Here is a 15,755-nt window from a genome sequence, read left to right on the forward strand (position 1 = left end):
TTTAGGGAAAGAACTATTTACACCCACCTGATCAGCAGCTGTGAAGGAGTTTTGTAATCAAGGGGAAGTGAGATTTCAATGGTTTTAGGGAAACATGTACCTCTGAGAGCTCACCTGCTGAAGGAGAGTCCTTGGAGCAGAAATGCTGAACTGGAGGGCTCACAAGACTGCTTCCTGGCAGGCTGGCAGACATTAGCATCCAACTAATGTAGCAGTGAACAATCATGCAGGCTTGATCTTTTTTACTGACAAGAAAAGAAGCCACTTTTCTTCCAAACCTGATCATTAGTCACCTAAAGCTTAGTTGTCTCCGGAGCAAAGCCTTTCTCATTAGCAATTAATATTTTTGTCTGGTTCTCTTTTGTGAATCTTTGTCATCAAGAGGAGGTGTATCTTAGAATCAGAGAATTGTTTTGGTTGGAAAAAAACTTTTAAGACCATTGAGTCCAGCTGTCAGGCCAACACCACCATGACCTTCCCCCTCAGAAACCAGAAATCAAGTGCTTATGTTTCACAGGATGCTACATTTTAGTGTAACTTAAATCTTTCCTCTTCTCGAATGAATCAGACTTAGTGGAATAGGCTGCCCAGAGAGGTTATGGAGTCTCCTTCTCTGGAGACTTTCAAAACCCACCTGGATGCAGTCGTGTGCAACCTGATCTGGGTATACCTGCATTGGCAGGGGGCATTGGACTAGGTGATCTCCAGAGGTTCTTTCCAACCCCTACCATTTTGTGGTTCTAAGCCTGGCTTTATTAAAAGCCACTGAAGAGCCTCCAGTAGTTAGCTCCTGCCCTGTGTACACCCACAATACATACTAACAAGCTTTCATATTTGCCGTGGACTGAGAAAGATATACAACCAGGGCTGAACACTTTGGAAACAGGTATTTTTGGAAACAGTTCTCTTGAGAGTACTTGCTTTTGAACCTGAAAAGGTGAGGTTGTGTTGGCAGACCATTTTGTAAGCCAGCAACAGCAGGAGGAGAGAACCCTCAACCCTGCCTGCGTGTTTTCTCATCAAGGTAGATAATAGCTGAGCTTTGTGAGGGTGTTGGTTGTGTCCTGAAGCACTGAATGTGTGTATTTAGCTACCTCAAGTAAGGCTACATGGGCTCTGTAATTGTCTTAGGCAGCACATCCATCCTCACAGAAAGGCTGATTGGGCACTGGGATGGACTGCCCAGGGAGGTGGTGGAGTCGCCACCACTGGAGGTCTTTCAGAAAAGATTGGATGTGGCATTTGGTGGCATGGTTTAGCTGATGTGGTGGTGTTAGGTCATAGGCTGGACTTGATGATCTCAGAGGTCTTTTCCAGCCTCAGTAATTCTGTGATTCTGTGAAACCCAGCTCTATGGAGCTGCCCAGAAAAGAAAACAACACATCCCATCACTGATCTTGATTCCCCATAAATTACATAAGGATAAAAGCATTTTAGGCTCACAGAGAATTGTTAATTATTCACTAACACTTAGGGTCACCAAGAATTGTTAATTATTCACTATTGCAAATGATGTGTGGTAGTTTATGCAGCAAAGGTTGCCATCAGCATTTAGCAATAGCTTCAAGTACAACTTCATTATCTGAGCTAGTGCAAGTTTTGTTACCCAGTGATATCTCCTGCAACAGTGTGGTGTGTCCAGTCTCCTGCCAGAGTATGCTTTTACATTTTAAGGTGTAATTAGGAGCATGCCTTGGAGTAAGGGGGTTTGAAGCTCTGGAGTTCTCTGTATTTCAGTATAAGGAGCTGGCTCGACATTCCTCCTCTCTGTCTGCTCTGTTGGATGGTGAGGGGAGACCTAATAGCAACCTTCCAGTACATGAAGGGGGCTACAAGAAGGATGGAGAGAGGCTGTTTACAAAAGCAGTGACAGGATGAGGGGCAATGACTTCAAAGTAGAGAAGAGCAGATTCAGACTGGATGTTAGGAACAGGCTCTTTACTATGAGGGTAGTGGAACACTGGAACAGGTTGCCCAGAACGGTGGTTGGGGCCCCATCCCAAGGTGAGGCTCAACAGGGCTCTGGGCAACCTGATCTAGTTAGGGATGGCCCTGCTTGCTGCAGAGGGGGTTGGACTAGATGACCTTTGGAGTCCCTTCCAACCCCAACCATTCTGTGATTCTATGATTCAAATACCAGGAACCATCCTGCTGGTGCAATGCAAAGGGCTGGAGAGCATACCAGATCCTGGATGGCTACTGAAATGCCAGCTGTTCTGTGGTGGGAAGGGAAAGTTTTGCTTCATCTCTCTTCTCTCCACAGTCCTGATGTCTGTCTGTGGCTTTCTAGACTGAACCCTGCAGATAATAGAATACAGAGACTTTTATTTGCCAAGCTGACCTAACCTGATGGCAATGACTCATTTCTGAACTAACCCAAACCTGGGGTGATAAGCAATTCACTTGCTAGCTGGTGGCCCCTGTAGAGGTAATGATTATTCCCCAGCAAAGTGTTTGTTTAACAAGCTTCATTTTCATGCAGGGAAAGGCAAAAATCACATTTTTAGGAACAAATTGTCGAGTGAAAAATGAAAATGTTTTTATCTGCTCTACTTTTTTTTTTTCATTATGTCAAATCATTCCCAGAAGTAAAATGAATGTCTGACTGGGATAACATTAAAAGGGGGAGGGAGGGGGAACATTTAAATCTGAGAGAAACATGTTTATCAACACTTTTTAAAGCTACAAGTTATCAAAACTGATCCACTTCCATGAAAGACCTGGCTTCAAAGAAATTATGTTTCTAAAGTGTTGCCTGGGCACCAGAATTACTGCCTTCCACCTTCTCTGCCTTCGCCTCTGCTCTCCATATTTTTAAATTAAAAGGGATCAGTGTGCAGCACCCACAGCTCAAACACACCTGGAGGATCAGACCCTACCACAGACCAAAGTTTAGAGGTCTAATTTCCCAATCCCAAGCACACTCAGGAGCTGAACCAGGCACAGTGTTGTTTGCCCTGACTGGTGCAAAGGCATCTCTGGATACAGACCAGCACAATTCTGGGCAGCTCAGGAGCTTCACTGAAAAAAATAAAATCTGAGGTACTAAGGTTACTGGGATTTAAACAGCTTTTGTGAACCACACAAACCACACTTAGGTGCCTAAATTTTGTGACCATATTTCTGTGGCCTGTATCCCTACTATACTAGTGAAAAACCTGTCTGCATGGTAATGAATGCACAGAAAATGGCCAAATTCTTCTAACAGAGTGTATATAGCCAAGCCCTTGTGGGACAGAGAGAAACTTGTGTCCCCCTGAATAACATAACTACACAGAATAAATAAATCTGGCTGAAGATTTATCCTTTTTTTTTTTTTTTTTTTTTGGGAAAATAAACCTGTCAAGGCCAGCATGGGAGCATTTTTAAGGTGGTTTGAAAAGTTTCCTTTAGGAATCAGTGGGAAATAAACCTGTCAAGGCCAGGATGGGAGCATTTTTAAGGTGGCTTGAAGAGTTTCCTTTAGGAATCAGTGGGTTTTGACAGTCCCATAGGAAAAAAAAAAAGGCATAAATGCAAATAAATCAGTGGATGATGCAAAGGCTGATGGAGTCATAAAAGGAAACATGAGGAGGAGCCAATGATGTAGCCCTCAGTAGTTGGGATCTGCTCAAAAGGCAGTTGGAACAGGGCTGACCACAAGGTTATGGCATTTAGCAGTAAGGTATGTCTGCTGCTTTGGTCAGAATCCCTGCAAGTGGTGCTTCTAGGAAGGATTTGGGGTTAGAACCCACAAAAACATGGTTTGCTAGTGAGATGTGGAGAAATAGGGTTTGGTAACACAGAGAAGTGGGGAGAAGAAAGAGGGATGAGCCTCATCCCTGTATATAGCAAGAGTGAAAAAGGCCAAAAGCCCAGAGAATGGGTTGGGAGAGCTACAAAACCAATTTTTGTTATTAAAAGAATGACTGTGAAGAAATTCAGGGGTTCAACCTGCAAGTTTTATTAAAAAGAAAGAATTGTGGCTCGATCAGACAACTTAAATATAATCATAAGGCAAAAGCAAGGGTCTTGAAAGTCTCTTTAGTCTATCAGAGAAGGGTTTAACAAATAATCCTATCTGAAAGGAAAAACCAGGCAAATTCCCCTTAGAAATGCAGTATGCTTGTTTGTCTGAGGGAGTGTTCAGCAAGCAAGCCACAGAGGGAAGTGGTGGAGTCTACAGCTCTTTGATTCCTTAAAATCAAGGTCCTTCTGGAAGACACAATTTACGCAGATAAACGTTGTAGGACTCCATGTGCAAATAACAATGAAATGCAATGGCCTGTGTCATATGCAGTCACTCCTATGAAATGGTTTGATGGACCTTTCCAGCTTTAAAAGTCAATTACTCCTTTCAGAAGACAGTTGACTACTTTCAGAATCCTAAAGTGTCTGATTCTATTCTGCTTAGAGAGGAAGGCCACTGTGTCACAGTTGTGGCTATTAGCATGGTCATCTCCTGCACGTCTGCATTCCCCACTCTCTGTGTTCCAAAGCAGAACGAGGATTCTGAGCTGTGCCTTCTTCTTCTTGTGCTGGTGCCTTGCTCTAAAGCAAGTTGCCTGTCCTAAGAGAGTGATTCTCTTCAACATCTGTGAACTCCTGTTGTAATAATGGAAGAGACAAACACACCAGACGTTGTACCACAAGCACCAGGCAACTCAGAAGCTTGCCAGATCACCTATTGCAGGAGAAAACAAAGATTGGTCCCCTCTGATGCTAAAGAGTATTTATTATTTCCTATTTGACAGTTATTGTAAAGGCCTAGAGCGGCAAGGAATAGAAACCACACCTGGTGCTTCTCATGTGTTTGCCATCTTTCAACAGAGTATGGCATCTGGCACTTGGGCTGTTCAGGAGTAGGTGGTTTAACTGAGGAATGACTGGGTCACAGAGCTCTGGAACAGGCTGCCCAGAGAGGTTATGGAGTCTCCTTCTCTGGAGACTTTCAAGACCCATCTGAATGTATTCCTGTGTGACCTGTGATGGGTCCTATGGTCCTGCTCTGGCAGGGGGGTTGGACCTGATGGTCTTCAGAGGTCCCTTCCAACCCCTAACATCCTGTGACTGAGAGGGAGGAGAGGGCTCTGGAGGTGGGAATCACTAGCTTCATGGCAGTATCTTTCCTTTCCCAGTCCTGCATTAGATCATTCCTACCCTTTCAAAGAGCAGATAAGCCTCCCTGAGGTTTTGAGATGCTTGGTGGCATCCATCCATGCAAGTTCAGCCTTCTGTGGCAGCACTTCTTGGTACTGGCATGGTACAGACAGCTGATCTTCAATCCCCAGCCTCAAAGTGCCTACATCCAGGATGCACTTTCCCTGCGGTTCAGGCTGTTGTGCCTCATTCACAGAATCACAGAAACATCACAGAAATTCACAGAATCACCGAAACATTCAGGTTGGAAAAGACCCTCAGAATCATCAAGTCCAACCAATAACCCTGCTCTACAAAGTTCACCCCTAAACCATATCCCCAAGCCCTGTATCTAAACCACCTTTAAACACATCCAGGCTTGGTCACTCAACCACCTCCCTGGGCAGCACATTCCAATCCCTGACCACTCTTGCTGTGAAAATTTTTTTCCTAATGTCCAATCTAAACCTACCCAGTGATAGCTTGAGGCCATTCCCTCTTGTTCTATCACTGATTACCTGTGAGAAGAGACCAGCACCAACCTCTCCACAATGTCCTTTCAGGTAGTTGTAGAGAGCAAGGAGGTCTCCCCTCAGCCTCCTCTTCTGCAAACCAAACAGCCCTATTCATCTGATCTTCTCCAGCCTCAGCCCAAGTCAGTGAAATGAACTTGCAGAACAACTCCAGGAAGACCTAAGAGAGGGGTGGGATTCTGGGGGTGGGTAACAGCTTCTAACAAGCACACTCCATCTGTCCTTTCCCCAGGCTTTACCAGGCTGTGAATGAGTTTGACACCATGACCGCTGAAGACTCCACTGCAAGGATGAGCAACGATTCCTCCAATGTGACCACCACGAAAGTCCCCGAAGGGGTGGCCGGGGCACCCAATGAGGCAGCTCTGCTGGCCCTCATGGAGCGCACCGGCTACAGCATGATCCAGGAGAACGGGCAGCGCAAGTACGGCGGCCCTCCTCCCGGCTGGGAGGGCCTGCACCCTCCTCGTGGCTGTGAAGTCTTCGTGGGCAAAATCCCCCGTGACGTCTACGAAGACGAGCTCGTCCCCGTGTTCGAGTCGGTCGGCCGCATCTACGAGATGCGCCTGATGATGGACTTCGACGGCAAGAACCGCGGCTACGCCTTCGTCATGTACACCCAGAAGCATGAGGCTAAGCGCGCCGTCAGGGAGCTCAACAACTACGAGATCCGCCCCGGCAGGCTGCTGGGGGTCTGCTGCAGCGTGGATAACTGCCGCCTCTTCATCGGAGGCATTCCCAAGATGAAGAAGAGAGAGGAGATCCTGGAGGAGATCGCCAAGGTGACGGAAGGAGTGCTGGATGTCATCGTGTACGCCAGCGCCGCGGACAAGATGAAGAACAGGGGCTTTGCCTTTGTGGAGTACGAGAGCCATCGAGCGGCAGCCATGGCCAGGAGGAAACTGATGCCGGGAAGGATCCAGCTGTGGGGACACCAGATTGCTGTTGACTGGGCAGAGCCAGAGATAGATGTGGACGAAGATGTGATGGAGACTGTTAAAATCCTCTACGTGAGGAATTTAATGATTGAGACCACAGAGGACACCATCAAGAAGGTGTTCGGGCAGTTTAACCCTGGCTGCGTGGAGCGGGTGAAGAAGATCCGCGATTACGCCTTTGTGCACTTTACCACCAGGGAAGACGCCATCCACGCCATGAACAACCTGAACGGCGTGGAACTGGAAGGCTCGTGCCTGGAGGTTACTTTAGCCAAGCCAGTAGACAAGGAGCAATACACTCGCTACCAGAAAGCAGCAAAAGGCGGGGCTGCAGCCACGCCAGAAGTGTCTCAGCAGCCCAATTATGTTTACTCTTGCGATCCGTACACGCTAGCGTATTATGGATACCCATACAACGCCTTGATCGGCCCCAACAGAGATTACTTTGTGAAAGGTTAGTAAGCACGGGCTAGGGGATGTCTTGGGCAGGTTTTGTTCCAGGCTGGTGCAGCTCAAGGTCTGCCTGAGCCAAAGGCCAGATGGTGCTATGCCATTTTTTCCCTTTAACACTTTTTTCTTTGTATTTCTGTTCAGTCTCATTTTAATTTATCATAGAATCACAGAATGCCAGGTTGCAAGGGACCTCAAGGATCATCTGGTCCAACCTTTCTAGGTAATAGCATGGCTGAAATCAGATGGCCCAACACCTTGTCAAGCTGAGTCTTTAAACTGTCCTATGTAGGAGAATCCACTACTTCCCTTGGGAGATTATTCCCTTGGGAGACTATTCCAACTCTTCTCATGGTGAAAGACTTTCTTCTGGAGTCCAACTGGAATCTCCTCAGGAGTAACTTGTGCTCATTACCACTTGTCTTTTCTATAAACACACTATACAGAGTATACTTATCTATAAATAATTGCTAATGTACAGCCTAGTATGAAGGAGGCATCAAAAATATGGTTAAGAATGAGCTAAAAGATCAAGAACAGGATGGGGAAGAGAGTGATCTGGTTTTCATGAGTGCTGAACTAAGTCAAAAAATGCCAGTTTCTGATACCTCCTTCCAAAGAGATGGATCTTATGTTTGAAAGAGTGCTCCCTTAGACTTCTCCTGGAGGTTTGGGTATGGTGACCTGGTTATCCAAAGGGAGAGATGGCAGAAAAAATCTCAGCTGTTAGCTCTCCAGTTGTTATCTGCCCTCTGCATTAAAATGACAGCAGTGCTGTGTCATTTATAAAGCCACTTGAGAACCAGGAGCAGAAGGAATCACATGAATGCAGAATGATTTCTCTTTTAATTGTGTATACTTTAATTAGTTATCAGTTACAGTCACTAAAAATTGTACACAAATCAGTTATTCATAAAAAAAAAAACAACCTCCAGCATCTATAACTGGTGTTATAATTGCAATTATCTTGTGCATCTAGGAATTACAGCTTCCTGAAATTTAATGTAAGTTTCCATATAACAGGCAGTTTAGCATAAGAAATATTTTTTAACCCTGGTTGATCAAGAATTTCAACTTCTTCTCAATTTCCAGATTTGTATTTGCAATGAACTGCAAAGGAGTTAACTGACAGTTTAAATACCCAGTTGGGGCATCTTAGAAGACATTAATACCACAGCATCCAAAGCACTGTCATAACCTGTGTGGAGTTGCAAAGGCAAATATTTTTGGACTTGGAATATATTCACATTGCCAATAATTCAGCAGAGAAAACAAACAACACTAATAAAAATACGTGCAGTGGTGGGACATGGTTGGTCAAAGGCCAGCTGCAGTTTCAGGCCATTTCTGCAGGGTTCCATCACAGCCAGCTGAGAGGCTGGGTCTCCTCTGGAGGACAGCTGAGAACAGAAGCTGTTCTTACTGCACAGAATTCACGCTGGAGGAGCCCCACTCTCTCTGCTGTGTGCATTATACCCATAACACAGGCCACGAGGTTTGGCAGCAGTATAAATAAGCAGTTAATGTATGGTCAGAACCATCAGGAGCAAAACTCGTGTAGGCTTACCCGGTGCTTCTAAGGTCAAACTCTTCTGTTTTCTTAAGAAAGGTCACTAAGACTCAGATCAAACTAACACCAGCAGCCTCATTTCTAAGCATGTGCCTCCCAGTCACAGCCTGGGGTTTTTTGTGCTCCCCATGGGGCTGTCACTCTCCATTATTCACCACCCTCTCCTGTGTTGTTATCATAAGCAGGCAGCATACGAGGCAGAGGGCGAGGTGCAGCTGGCAACAGAGCCCCAGGCCCCAGGGGCTCCTACCTGGGGGGATACTCCGCTGGCCGTGGCATCTACAGCAGGTACCACGAAGGCAAAGGAAAACAGCAAGAGAAGGGATACGAGCTGGTACCCAACTTGGAGTTACCTGCAGTCAATCCAGTGGCCATTAAGCCTGGTGCAGGTTAGTATGTGCAGGGAGGGGAGGAAAGCAGAGGTGGTGGGCAAGCCCCTGCTCCAAGCCCTGTGTCATGCATGCACAGACCCTTCCAGGGCCAGCCCATGGCTGCAAGTGGGGGACAGCACTGGAGCCAGGGCTCCGCACTCTGCCTGGGCCAGATGCCTCCTGGCCCTGGATGGGCTTTCCACAAACAAGAGGCACTCAGTGGGACAGGGGACCTGAGCATCTGGGAGCTTTTCAGACAGAAGTAAACAGGCTGAAGCTGTGCCCACCCCTCCTGTTCCCTTTTGGATCTATTCAGGTAAAAGCAGATTTCCTCTCCGTCTATTCATGTACTCTAGAGCATGGTGACTAAGAGCAATCTTCCCTTCTTTTAATTTCTTCAATGCTGATTTCACCCTGGGAGATTCCCACCGCACATTTCTAGCCAAGTCATATCTCTCCCCAGTTTAGCTCACGTTTGTCTGGTACTGCGAGGCTGGGAAAAGGACCTGGGGCTTTCTCACTGCAGAAAAGTCCCTGGCTGAAGCAAGCTCCTCCATCACCATCAGCAGCATGGGAAAGGAGCAATGCAATGAGCCCTCGGGGGTTGGCTTGCAGTGGTGCAACATCTACAGGAGAGCTCTCTGCTGGGCCACGGGCCAGGGCAGAGATCACCCCCTCCTGCCACGTCCTCATCTGAGTATCCAGACCTTGCCCTTCCTTGGTGAATGGGGTGAAGGCTGAAGCCCTGCAATTCCTCAAGATCCTCTTGGGAAAGGTTTTTGTTTGGAAATGCAGCCTGAAGAAGGTGGTCCTTGCAGGTGACAGGGGCAAGCCTTCTTGCAGAAGCCCTCAGTTCTCATTCCTCTCTCCAAGGCAATTGTAAGGGCAAGACCTAAATGATGTTTAATAACAAAGGTTTCCCAAAACATGTTCTGTACTGTCAGTGGAAACTACAGCCTGCATCTAATGAAGGCTGTGAAGAGTTCTTCCTAACAGCTGGATGGGACAATGTGAGAAGAAATCTAGAGATAAAATAGGGCTGTTCAGATTAGAGCCATTTCCAAAGGAAGATCAGACTTTCTGAGAAAACTACCCACTCACAAGCAGAAAATATGCCCACTAGGTGTGTTTGCACAGAGACTTCAGGAATTCCAGGTATTGCTAAAGGATGCTTGAAAAGTGGGGTCTGAAATGCACGCCTGTTGGTGTCTGTCATTCAGCTGACTGCCAAACAAGGGCCTGAAGCTCAAATCAAATGCTTTTACACTTGAAGCATGTTGAAATTCAGATCTCTTTAGCAGGTCTTCCTCTCTCATGTGTTTCCAGCACAGAAGCAGCTGGCCTGTTTTCCCCAACCAGCTGAGAAGATCTAGTAAGAGGTACCACATGCAAGATTTACCTTTGTTATTAAAAGGGTATAGCAAATGAAAGCACATAACCAGAGCAAAAGAGATAGAACTCTGCAAAGTTTCCTACCATTTAGGACAACCTTAAAGCTCAGTTCTTTGCAAATGGTTAGAAAGAGATCCTGAGAGGTGACCCCTGTACCCCAGCTGCCTGCTAGTGCTTTTCTGCCAGAAGTTACTGCAGAGTGGGGCACACAAGCTCTCTGCCTTTGCTTCAGACAGCTTATTTAAACCAGTGGTAAAACTGATTGGAGCTGACCAGGTGGACTTGGTGTGGAAGGGGAACTGGGAAAACTCATGGGTGGAGGCCTCTGCTGGAGGAAAATGAAGTGGAAACATCTCTGCTCGAAAGGCACCTGATGAAATCCCTTGTTGTGGTCTCCAGGATCAAAAGGAGTGTAGTGCCTGCTGGCACTTGTCCTTCTCACAGGCAGAATTGCACACCTCCATGATGCAAAGTTTCTTCTCAATGGATTCTTTCATATCTGGCTTCCTTTCTGACTGACAGGCTGCACTGCCTATAGATGCCAGCATCACCTCTTAGTCCATCATTTATTAATTCCTCCATTTTCCTTACAAATAACCCTGCTGCTGAAAGGCTCACAAGCTGAATGCTGAAGTGTGCACTATGAGGTAACGATGGAAATCACAGCATCACAGAATGGTTTGGGTGGGAAAGGACCTTCAAAGTTCATCTAGTCCAACTTCCCCATGATTGGCAGGGATATTCACCAGGTCAAGATGCTCAGAGCTCCATCCAACCTGAACTTGAACACTTCAAATCATGGGGAATCCACAACTTCTCTGGGCAACTCGTCCAAGTCTCACCATCCTCATCATAATGTATTCCATCCTTATGTCCAATCTGCCTTCTTTCAGTTTAAATCTGTTATTCTTTGTCCTGTCGCTACAGGCCCTCCAAAAAGTCTGTCTTCATCTTTCTTATAAGCCCCATTTAGTATTGGGAAGCCATTATAAAGTCTCCCCAGAGCCTCTTCCTCTCAACATTCTCAGCTTTTCCTCATAGAAGAGGTGTTTTAGCCTTCTGATCAGTTTTGTGGCCTTTCTCTCAACCCACTCTAACAAATCCAGGTCGTTTTCGTGCTAACATCCCCAGAGCTGAACTCAGTCCATCAGGTGAGGTCTCACCAGAGTAGACTGGTTAGACAGAATCAGCTACCTTGACCTGCTGGCAACATTTCTTTTGATGAAGCCTAGGATACAGCTGACCTTCTGGGCTGCAGGAATACTTTGCTGGCTCTTGTCCAGTTCTTGTGATCATCGGGCATGTTCACCAAAGAACACTTCTTCCCTAAGCAGTGCCATGAAGTTCTGTTTTGGACCACATACAGGCTCACCCATCTTCGTCTGAAAGACCAGAGCTATAATTATTTGCATTGTCCCATTTTGGCCTGAGGTAGAATTATCTAAAGAGCAATTCCCTTTTTTTTTTTTTTTTTTTTTTTGGGTGTCATTATAGAGATTGATCTTGTAGCAGAGAGATGAGATAAAACATATTTAGCCAAGTTAGTCCTGGGAGATGCATAATAATAAATGAGTTGATCTTTCACAGCTTGGCCAAAGGGCAGCATGTTCACCGAACCAGCTGCTGCCTGCAACTTCTGCAGTACAAACCACACTTTTCTTTCCAGAAGCAGCTCTGCCTATGGCATCTACAAGTCCCTTGAATCCCCCAGCTGAAGCAGGGACCCCACTGGGACACTACCTGCTCCCACCCACCCCTGTGCTCAGGGCACACTCTTGGCTAGCATGGAGGACAGCAATTGTTAGAAGGGGCTCTATAAATCTGTGTCACAGCTCCTAGTCCCCAGCAGGACTCTGGCCCTGGGACAGTGATGCTGGGAGCATGGAGAGAAATGCTAAGTAGAGCAGGCAGCACTGAGCCCCATCACTGTCCTATCAGCCACAGTGCTCCCACCCATGGGATGTGCAGAGGTGTCCCAGGTGCCTCACTGGCACATGGGGCTGCCAGTCCTGATGAAAGCTGTGGGAGAGCTGATGCAGCCAGGAGGGAGGGCTTCTTGAGATGAGGTCCTGGTAAACCCTCTCCCAACACACCTGATGTGTCTGGTCTCTCCTAGTGGCCATCCCTGCCATTGGTGCCCAGTACTCCATGTTTCAGGCTGCGCCGCCAGCCAAGATGATGGAAGATGGCAAAATCCACCCTGTTGAGCACATCATCAACCCTATAGCAGTCCAGCAGGACCCAGCCAGCGCAGCAGCTGCCGCAGCAGCCGCAGCTGCAGCCGTGATACCGGCTGTCTCAACACCTCCCCCCTTCCAGGTGAGTTCACAGCCTATGTCCTGCTTCCTCTACATCCCACACACCCTGCTTCCCATACATCCTGCCCTGTATACCTGCAGTGAGGGGAAAGCCTGGCCTCTTGCCATGCTCCAGTTCAGGAGATGCTGTAGAGGATGTTACCATGCCCAACAGCCTTGCAGTTCATGTCACCTGTCACCACTATGGGAGACCCAAACCTTGAAGACAGGGAACAGCCCCTCCCCCCATGATCAAAGAATCATAAAGTTTGGATTAAACATTTAAAATCATCAAGTCCAACTGTAACCCAACTGCTGTGACCACTAAACCATATCCTGAAGTGCCTCATCTCCCGGGCAACCAGCAACAGAACAAGAGGACACAGTCTCAAGCTGTATAGGGGGAAGTTTAGACTTGATCTTAGAAAAAAGTTCTTCACAGAAAGAGAAAGAGAGATTTCCCATTGGAATGGGCTGCCCAGGGAGGTGGTGGGGTCAATATCCCTGGAGGTGTTAAGACTGGATGAGGCACTAAGTCTGGTTACACATGGTCTGGTTGATTATTTAGGGTTGGGTGATAGGTTGGACTTGATGATCTTGGAGGTCTTTTCCAACCTGGTTGATTCTGTGATTCTGTGACCTACACACTTCTTGGTCACCTCCAAGACAGTGACTCCACCATGTCCCTAGGCAGCCTGTTCCAATGCCTCATCACTCTTTCAGTCAAGAAGTTTGTTCTAATATCCAGCCTAAACTTCCCCTGGCACAACCTGAGGCCATTTCCTCTTGTCCTATCACTAGACACTTGAGAGAAAAGACCAACGCCAGCCTCACTCCAACCTACTTTCAGGTAGTTGTAGGCAGAAATAAGATCTCCCCTTAGCTTTCTCTTCTCCAAACCAAACAGCCCCAGTTCCCTCAGCCAGTCCTCATTTGACATGCCTTCCAAACCCCTCAGAGGACTCACTCGTCTTCTCTGGACACACTCCAGGACCTCAATGTCTTTCTTCTACTGTTAATTTCCCCCTGGTTCTGTCCATGGGGGTTCTTGTGTTATTTATAAATGGTAAATATACCTTAACATTGCATATTTTGTACATATTCATTGCATTTAATAGTTATAGATTTTAGTCTGCTTGTAAATATAGCTTCGTTTGCTTTCCAACTGGGGTAGTCTTGCAATTTTATTTTGGGGGGTAATTTCAACCCACCACAATGGCATAACTCTCATTCAGCAGAGCACACAGAATCATAGAATTGTTAGGGTTGGAAGGGACCTCAAGGATCAGCCAGTTCCAACCCCCCTGGCAAGGGCAGGGACACCTCACACTACATCAGGTTGCTCAGAGACACATCCAGCCTGGCCTTAAAAACCTCCAGGGATGAGGCTTCCACCACCTCCCCGGGCAACCTGTTCCAGTGTCTCACCACCCTCATGGTGAAGAATTTCTTCCTAATATCCAATCTGAATGTACCATTTTTTCTATTTTTATTCCATTCCCCCTAGTCCTATCATTATCCTAAAAAGTCCCTCCCCAGCTTTCCTGTAGGCCCCCTTCAGATATTGGAAGGTCACAATAAGGTCTCCTCAGAGCCTTCTCTTCTCCACACTGAATAGCCCCAAATCTCTCAATCTATCCTCATAGGAGAGGAGCTCCAGCCCTCTGATCATCCTCATGGCCCTTCTCTGGACACTTGCCAGCATGATCATATCCTTCTTGTACTAGGGGCTCCAGAACTGGACGCAGTACTCCAGGTGGGGTCTCACCAGAGCAGAGTAGAGGGGGAGAATCACCTCCCTCGACCTGCTGGCTATGCTTCTCTTGATGCAGCCCAGGGTATGATTTGAATTCTGGGCTGCAGGTGCACACTGGTGACTCCTGTTGAGCTTCACATCCACCGGCACCCCCAAGTCCTTTTCATCAGAGCTGCTCTCAAAAGAAGGACTTGGGAGGTGCTAGTGGACAAGCTCAACATGTGCTGCCTCCCTCCCATCCGTCACCTCGCCTTCCGGGGCCGTTGGCAACTCAGCAGGTGGAAGGGGGATACCGCGGCGGCTCAACCGCTTTCTTTGAGGTCTGAAGGCGATGCTTTCCTTGCAGGGCCGCCCCATCACACCAGTGTACACCATGGCTCCCAACGTACAGCGGATCCCCGCCGCCGGCATTTACGGGACAAGTTACGTGCCGTTCGCTGCGCCGGCCGCAGCCACCGCGACGATCGCCACGCTACAGAAGAACGCCGCCGCCGCTGCCGCCGCCGCCGCCGCCGCCTACGGGGGGTACGCCGGCTACATCCCCCCAGCCTTCCCTGCTGCCACCATCCAGGTCCCCATCCACGACGTCTACCAGACGTACTGAGACTGTCAGGCGGCGGCGAAACACACACTGAAGGAACACTTTACTATTTATGAAGAAAGAACTGGGCTGAGAGGGGGAGTAAACCGTGGAGCTCGGTAAACCGATGCAGAAAAGTGAAGAATTGTCATAGGAAAAAAAAAAAAAAGAGAGAGAGAGAGAAAAAGAAAAAACGTGTTCAAAATATTTTCTATGCTTGAAGTTTCAACTAACTTTTTTAGGCTGTTTTTAAAACTTAACACGTATTCATACATTTCTAAAGGACCTCATTGCACCCAGCCCACCACTGACCTGCATTTATATGCATCCCAGTGGGGTTGCATAAGGTCTTTATTATGGTTTGTTTGGGTTTTGTTTTGTTTTGCTTTGGTTTGTTTTGCTTTGGTTTGTTTGGTTGGGTTTTTTTAGCAGTTATATTTTCAATATATTTGTGGTATGAAGGTTATTTTTTAGTGACTTCTGCACTCCAGAGATGTCTATTTTGTAGTGCCTTTAATAATATATCAGCTATATATAAAAAAAAAAAAAAGCACACCTGAGCAGGTAGGGAAAGTTTTAACAATATATTTTGAAGAATATATTCAATATTTAAAGAATACATACCTTAGGCTTGTTTTTTTTTTTTTTTTAAGAAAAAGAGAAAAAAAACAACAAGTATCTTATTTAAAAATTTATACTGGAAAGTGCAATTTGAAAAAAATATGTGCAAGACCTCTGCATTTTTGTGCT

At 46.8% G+C, this 15,755-nt stretch overlaps 1 protein-coding gene across 2 annotated transcripts; it reads left to right on the forward strand.

Moving 5' to 3' along the window:
• The first annotated feature begins 5,893 nt into the window (after nt 1–5,893).
• On the forward strand, nt 5,894–15,029 carry RBM47 (RNA binding motif protein 47). Of its 2 annotated transcripts, XM_054383009.1 has the most exons (4): nt 5,894–7,043; nt 8,792–8,998; nt 12,489–12,691; nt 14,772–15,029. In XM_054383009.1, the coding sequence occupies exons 1-4, from the start codon at nt 5,915–5,917 to the stop codon at nt 15,027–15,029; spliced, it is 1,797 nt and encodes a 598-aa protein (XP_054238984.1). In that variant the 5' UTR covers nt 5,894–5,914. The 2 variants fall into 2 exon arrangements, with proteins under 2 accessions (XP_054238984.1, XP_054238983.1); XM_054383008.1 differs by lacking the exon at nt 8,792–8,998 and having other exon boundaries at nt 5,915–7,043.
• The last annotated feature ends 726 nt before the right edge of the window (nt 15,030–15,755 follow it).

This window comes from Indicator indicator, chromosome 8 (genome assembly GCF_027791375.1).
Source record: "Indicator indicator isolate 239-I01 chromosome 8, UM_Iind_1.1, whole genome shotgun sequence".
In the NCBI taxonomy this organism is placed as follows: domain Eukaryota; kingdom Metazoa; phylum Chordata; class Aves; order Piciformes; family Indicatoridae; genus Indicator; species Indicator indicator.